At 40.2% G+C, this 7,293-nt stretch overlaps 1 protein-coding gene across 1 annotated transcript in view; it reads right to left on the minus strand.

Annotated features, from left to right (window-relative positions):
- Positions 1-731: 731 nt before the first annotated feature.
- Positions 732-7,293, minus strand: part of LOC138027412 (uncharacterized) — an 8,928-nt gene continuing 2,366 nt past the window's right edge. Inside the window, exon 2 of the mRNA XM_068874985.1 lies at positions 732-1,274. Coding sequence (XP_068731086.1) covers positions 732-1,274 — 543 coding nt within the window. The remainder of the gene's footprint in view (positions 1,275-7,293) is intronic.

The following is a 7,293-nucleotide window of genomic DNA, read 5'->3' on the forward strand; positions in this document are numbered from 1 at the left end:
AAATTGATTGTTTAAGAAAGGAAAAAAAATACTCGTGCTGCACGTGCAGCACGAAGTTTCGTGCATTTCTTTGCCGTACTTCACAAAATCAACGTGGAATCTCCAAATTTTAGGTTTGGTGGCAACGCAAGTATATAACAATGAACCATTCATTTTCTGTGTTTTTGTTTTTTTTTTTTTTCACTTTAAAACGGTTCGTACCAACCAAGTTACAGTGTAGTTCGCCCGTATTTTACAACGTGAACAAGACGGAATAATCGCGAAATACTTGAGACCGTGAGCACTAAGTTATATTTTGGAGTAACGTTTTCGATGCCGTTGTCCTTGCTAAACTACCTATTTTATAATACAATATGTTTAACAGATGAGTATTAACCAAAGATACGGCAGTCACCATGCAGAACCATCATTGACAATTTTGCGATCCGATACTTACTAACTTCTTATTCAAAACTTATTCGTCCAGAAATAGCTTGGCCATTCTGAGAAAGTTTCTTTTTAAACCAACTTTGTTTAATAGTTGTTCGATTCACTAACGATAATATCTTCTTTTATGTGTACTGAGAACCGTTCCATTACTTGAAGGTTTCTGAAGGCTCTAGAGAAGTTTCCGTTAAAGAAAAAAATTTTCGATCGCTGCCATTCGGTGCTGATAATAAGTGTTTCTGTCCTAGTAAATAGCACTGTCTACTTAAATGATTACAGGGTCTAGCAGTCCCTGCAGAAAAAACTTACTGCACCAAAATATACCCCATGGCTTTGATACCGTCACTAGCCCAGGCACCGTTTCCACACGAATTGCTGGTGTCGTGAAGACCTCCAGTGCCAAAGCCAAGCCTTGAGTCACAAGAATCGCAACCAGCCTGGTCGTTACGAACAATGCCAATTCTTGCTTTGGACCAACTTGTATAGCTACACTGAACATTAAATCCCTCCATTAAACAACCTGTTTGTAAAGAAGCCTGTGGACCAATTAGCTTCTTCCATTCAGTCAGGCCAAGTGTTACGCTGCGATATTGCCCATCGGCAATCAGCGAATAGAGAGAATCAGCCCGTTTGTTAATGACGACGAAATTTGGGTATTGTGCGGCAGAGATCTTCATACCGAGACAGATCTTGTTGAAGGATGTGTTCCAGTAAGTTGGTAACTTTGTTTCTTGTGTGTCGAACCCAGTCTGTCCTCCAGGAAGGTTGTAGGATGTCTTGTTGCTCCAAAAACTCGAATCGTAGAGGAAAGTTTGCTGTAAAAAAAAACAAATACAAGGAAAGAAACTCTAAAAAAAAGGGTCAGACATTCAACCTACGTTTCAGTAATCATGGCCGGTTGAATTGGCGTGTTTGGAGTACGTTAACTGTGGAGGGATCATTTCATTCGGGGCTTCGCATAAGAAAGTGCTCAACGCACTTATTTGCTTCCTGCATTAGCGATCAGCGACAACATTAGCTTTGACGGTTGTACCAGGAAGAAATTCCCTCTAGAAATCATAGTGGACAACAAGAGATTAATCTCTTGCGGACAATGAGAATAAAACTAGCAATTGCAATACACTTATTACCATTATTTTCAGAGATGCGCCTAATTAGATGCACGACCAATAGACCTTGCTTGTACCTTTTGTTTTCCCCATAAAGATCATGTGCTAATACTCAGGAGGTTTGGTCTGGTCAGTTTGGTTCATTAAAAAGAGTGCATGCAAGCATGAATATGTCTGCATGCACTCTTTTTAATGAACAAAACAAAGGACCAAACCTCCTGAGTATTATCATATGATCTAGCTGTATTGGGAAAACAAAATGTACAAGTGGAAAAGGGCTATTAGGAAGTGTCCCTTTACTGAAATCTAAGCCTTTACTGTCCATTTCCAACAATAAGGAAATGGTAAAGGTTAGCGTTATTTTAGCTCCGGGTAAATGCAGCTTTTATCCTTACTTGAAGATCTAGAGCATAATCTGGGGACACTTTGTGACGGACTCAGTAATGTTAAAGTTGGGGAGAACGTTAAGGGTGAGTTCGATTGACCGTATTCCGGAATAGCAATACTTGGAATAGAAGTTTAAAATCTTTCGTTTTTAAGAAGATTCACATTAAAATTGTCAAACACGTGCTAAAATGCTGTTTTAAACATATCTTTATTATCTTTGTTGCTTCAAAACGCCAGACATACAGTTTTAAATCATCACTCCACGTATTCTTATTCCGGAATAGGGTCAATCGAACGTACCCTAAGGGAACACTTCGTGACGCTTATTGAAATCTTCGCGCATCTAACAACAACATTAGCGAGCTTTAGCAACGAGGACCGGCAACGGCAAACGGCAACGACAACATCGTCATTAAATATGAATTCGTGTTATTGTAATCACTTCGCGACTATTCCAAGCATTTTAATGTGACAAAGATGTGGCAAACCCTCAAGAACGAAACTAGTATGAACGGCGCTCAATTTACGGGAGAAAATGAAAATTTACCCTCTAGGGCTGACGTTAAAAACCTCAAATTTAGTCATTTCCCGTTCTTGTTTTGCTGACGACGGCAACGAAATGTACAAAAATGAATAGATGAACGTGCAGAGCGTGCAATGCTATTGCTTTTGCTCGTTAAATATGCAAATTTTTGACGTTGTCGTTGCCGTCGCCGTTGTAGTTGCTAAAGCTCCCTATTAGGGAGCTTACGACGAAACGAGGACGACGACGGTTACGAGGGCTTTATTTAAAAATACAAGTTCGCGTTATTCATATCTGTAGTAACATAGTAACTGTCGAGGAATTAAACTGGTATGAGTGGGTTGGAAGCGTAACGAGAGAACTGAAAATTCATCGTCATGTGCTAACGTCCTCCACAGAACCTTAAATTTGGTCATTTCACGTCGTCATTTAGGAAAGAAATGTACCAAAATGTAAAACGCGCGTGCAGAGCGTGCAGAGCCATTGTTTTTGCTCACTAAACCTATTGTTTTGTAGCGTCGTCGTTGCCGTCGGCGTCGTCGTTTCGTAAGCTCCCTATTAGTCAACGACAACGGCGACCTCACAAATTTGCACATTTAGTGGACAAAAACAATAGCGTTGCAGGCCCTGCATGTGCGTTTTTCACTTTTGTACATTTCTTTGCCGTCGTCAGCGAAACAACTACGTGAATTAGCCAAGTTTGAGGTTTTATCAAGTACGTCAGCACTTGAGGATAAATTTTCATTTTCTCCCCTAAATTAAGTGCCGTTCCGACGAGTGTTATTTTTGAGAATGTACCACACCCATATCATATTTAGAAAGTTGAAATAGTCACGTAGCGATTAAAACTGCGCAAATGTATATTTTGAGATGACGTTCTCGTTGCCGTCGCCGTTGTTGTTGCTTACGCTCCCTATTAACAATAGAACGACCATGCATTAAATGTAAAGGTGTAGTACACTGAAATACCAGTACCGTATCCATACGTTTAAGCACTTGTTGAGTATGGTTAGTTTTAAACGTTATTGGTAACATTTTAAATACTTCAAAAACCAAGGATTCACCTTTTAAATCTCAGCCGTAAAGCCAGCCTTGCTTTATCATTTTTGTCCTCGGAGGGACCCGATTCTATTCCCCTACTCTTATTGCGGATTACATAGACATGCACACTCTGAGAAACACTAGAAAAGCGTAGAGATTTCTATCTGTTATAAAATAGTTTTGGTATTGATAATCTCTCTCTCGTAGATTTCTTTGAGTTTGCCTAAAGTACGCATAAAAGAGCTAATCGCGACTACGAACTTTACTGCAAAAGCGCGGTCGTATTTGTTACAAATATTCCTTCTTGTAAGGATATGGAACGAATTGCCGAGATATATTGTACAGGCCGAATCATTACCAGTTTTTAAAAGTAGTCTTAAAATTTATTTGAATATTTATTGAATTCAGAGTAGCTATCGAATTTATCTAGCTATCGAAATTTTTGTATGTTTTTTAGTTGGGAAAATTAATTTTATACATGGTTTACCTCATGATATTCCTTTTCAGGAAGTTTTTGTATTTGTGTTGTAGTCTCCTGAATAAAACGTTATCTTACGTTATGTTAAGTTAGGTTAGGTTAGGTTAATTTGGTTAGGTTAGGTTCTGTTTATGTTCATGTTTATGTTTATGTTTATGTTATGTTATGTTTACGCAGCTGTCGGTTATTGTGGGTTAGGGCGCTTGCCTTGAGATCCCGAGATCCTGGGTTCAAGACCCTTTCTGACTACTGGATCTACCTACTTCACCTTCCCAGGTGCACCTGTACATATGAATGAAGGGGTAGTTTCTAAAGAAACTGTGGTGCTGCGTCGGTGGGGAAGTAGTATACAAAAATTTGGTTTATCAACGGAGTTGATAATGTAAATTGACCACCGTACAGAGATTCTAAAAGCTGACGTTTCGAGCGTTAGCCCTTCGTCAGAGCAAATCGAGGGATTATGGGTTACGTGTAGTTTTTATAGTAGAGTAGGAGCTACGCTATTGGTTGTAACATGGCAACGTGAAAAGTAGGAATATATTAGTTAAATGAAAAGCGTTCGTTAATACCGTGAGGATTAAGGGTGCCGATTTAAAAGATGAATTTTTGTTCCAGATTCTTGCGGCTTTCCGTCGTACCTAGATGTAGGGAAAGGCCGCAGATAGCCATGTGTTTTTTGGAGTGGTTAGGCAGATTAAAATGGCGAGCGACTGGCTTAGATGCATCCTTGTCATTCTTCTCAACATCGCGAAGGTGTTCGCGGAATCGGTCACCTAGTCGTCTACCTGTCTCACCAATGTATAATTTATTGCATAACGTACAGGTTATGCAATAAATGACATTTGCGGAGGTACATGTGAAACGATCGGTGATCTTAACAGATCGCTTTAATAGGTCCCGATATCTTGCTAGTGTTAACAATGAAAAGACAAGTTTTGCATCGTGAGCGCGCGCATTTGAAAGTGCCGGGTTGCTCGTTGGTTTTGAGAGCGCTTCTAACTAAAAAGTTGCCTACGTTTTTGTCGCGTTTGAATGAAATAAGTGGAGGTTGCGAAAAGATTCTACCAGTCTCGGGATCATTTTGGAGTAATTTAAAATTACTAAGAATGATGCTTTTGACTGCGTGATTATGAGGATGGAAAGTGAGGGTGAATGGAATTCTGTCATTCTTATCTTTATGTGACGTTTGTAGTGATGACTGTCGATCAAATTGTTGGGCGCGATGATGGCCCGCTTTGACCACAGAGACAGGATAGCCACGTTTTTCGAAGAACTGGCACATCTCCTCTGATTTGCTGGAAAAATCGGAGTCATCACTACATAGACGTCGAAGTCTAAGAAATTGAGAATAAGGAATGGAGTTCTTGACATGTGATGGATGTGACGATGAATACAACAAATAACTGTGTGAATCAGTAGGTTTGTAGTGCACACTAGTACATAGCACGTTGCCTCTAATAGAAACTTTGATATCTAGGAAAGCCAATGAAGTTTCCGAAATTTCCCAGGTATATTTAAGAGCCGGATGAAAAGAGTTGACGGAGGTTATAAATTGATCGAGTTCTTCTCTGCTGGATGAAATAGCGCCGATGCAGTCGTCGATGTAGCAGCCGTAGAGTTCAGGTTTGGGGCCGTTGTACTGATTAAAAAATTGGTGTTCAACATATCCTACAAAAAGATTGGCATAGCTAGGTCCCATTCTTGTGCCCATCGCTACACCATTAATTTGTTTGTAATAGTTGCCGGCGAATGAAAAACAGTTAAGCGTTATAACTAGTTCGGCAAGGCGGAGGAGCGTTTCCGAGCTAGGTTCTTTGACAGTGCGTTGATCGAAAAAGTGTTTAAGTGCTTGAAGACCTTCGCTGTTAGGAATGACTGTGTATAGAGATGTAATGTCCATGGTGAAAATAAGTTTGTCTTGGCCGGAGAAATTGAAATCGCGGAAAATTTGTAGTGCGTGTGTACTGTCTTTGATGTATGATGGCAAAGATTTGACGATAGGCGTCATAATCCTGTCTAAGTAGCTAGAAATGAGTTCGGTGGGGCAACTACAGGCAGAAACGATAGGTCGACCTGGGTTGTTGGGTTTGTGAATTTTAGGCAAGAAGTAAATGCACGAAGTTCTAGGGGCGAAGAAATTTTTCAACATCTTGCTTAATAGAAAATCCGTTGGTGCGGTTGGTAATAGGGACAAAAATTCTATTAAGCAAGATGTTGAAAAATTCCTTTGCCGCGTTCAGTTAAAAGCCTTTTTTCACGACAAAGAGGATGATTCGGACACTTCTAATAAAGATATTTTTGAAACACTTCTAGTTCGCAAATCCAAATGGACTCCCCCAGAGGGACAATTTGCCTCTTTAGATTTTTTCACCAAAAAATGCCGTCACGACATTCACAAACTTAAATTCAATCGCAACACTAAATTTTCCAACCTTTCCTCGGAAGAGTGGGCGGCGCTTAAAAATATTAGTAAACGCAACGACATAGTTGTCAAATCGGCCGACAAAGGCGGCGCGGTAGTTGTTTGGCGGTCCGACCTTTACCAAAAAGAAGCTTTGCGGCAACTTTCGGATACCTCGTTTTATGCCAAAATCCCTAAAGATCTCACTTCCAACAATCAAAAACTTGTCAAAGACACCATTCAAAATCTTATAGTTAATCAACAATTACCGGACACTGCCACTAATCTCATCATCAACACCCCTAGAACTTCGTGCATTTACTTCTTGCCTAAAATTCACAAACCCAACAACCCAGGTCGACCTATCGTTTCTGCCTGTAGTTGCCCCACCGAACTCATTTCTAGCTACTTAGACAGGATTATGACGCCTATCGTCAAATCTTTGCCATCATACATCAAAGACAGTACACACGCACTACAAATTTTCCGCGATTTCAATTTCTCCGGCCAAGACAAACTTATTTTCACCATGGACATTACATCTCTATACACAGTCATTCCTAACAGCGAAGGTCTTCAAGCACTTAAACACTTTTTCGATCAACGCACTGTCAAAGAACCTAGCTCGGAAACGCTCCTCCGCCTTGCCGAACTAGTTTTAACGCTTAACTGTTTTTCATTCGCCGGCAACTATTACAAACAAATTAATGGTGTAGCGATGGGCACAAGAATGGGACCTAGCTATGCCAATCTTTTTGTAGGATATGTTGAACACCAATTTTTTAATCAGTACAACGGCCCCAAACCTGAACTCTACGGCCGCTACATCGACGACTGCATCGGCGCTATTTCATCCAGCAGAGAAGAACTCGATCAATTTATAACCTCCATCAACTCTTTTCATCCGGCTCTTAAATATACCTGGGAA

The sequence above is a fragment of the Montipora capricornis genome, chromosome 12, assembly GCF_036669925.1.
Source record: "Montipora capricornis isolate CH-2021 chromosome 12, ASM3666992v2, whole genome shotgun sequence".
NCBI lineage: Eukaryota > Metazoa > Cnidaria > Anthozoa > Scleractinia > Acroporidae > Montipora > Montipora capricornis.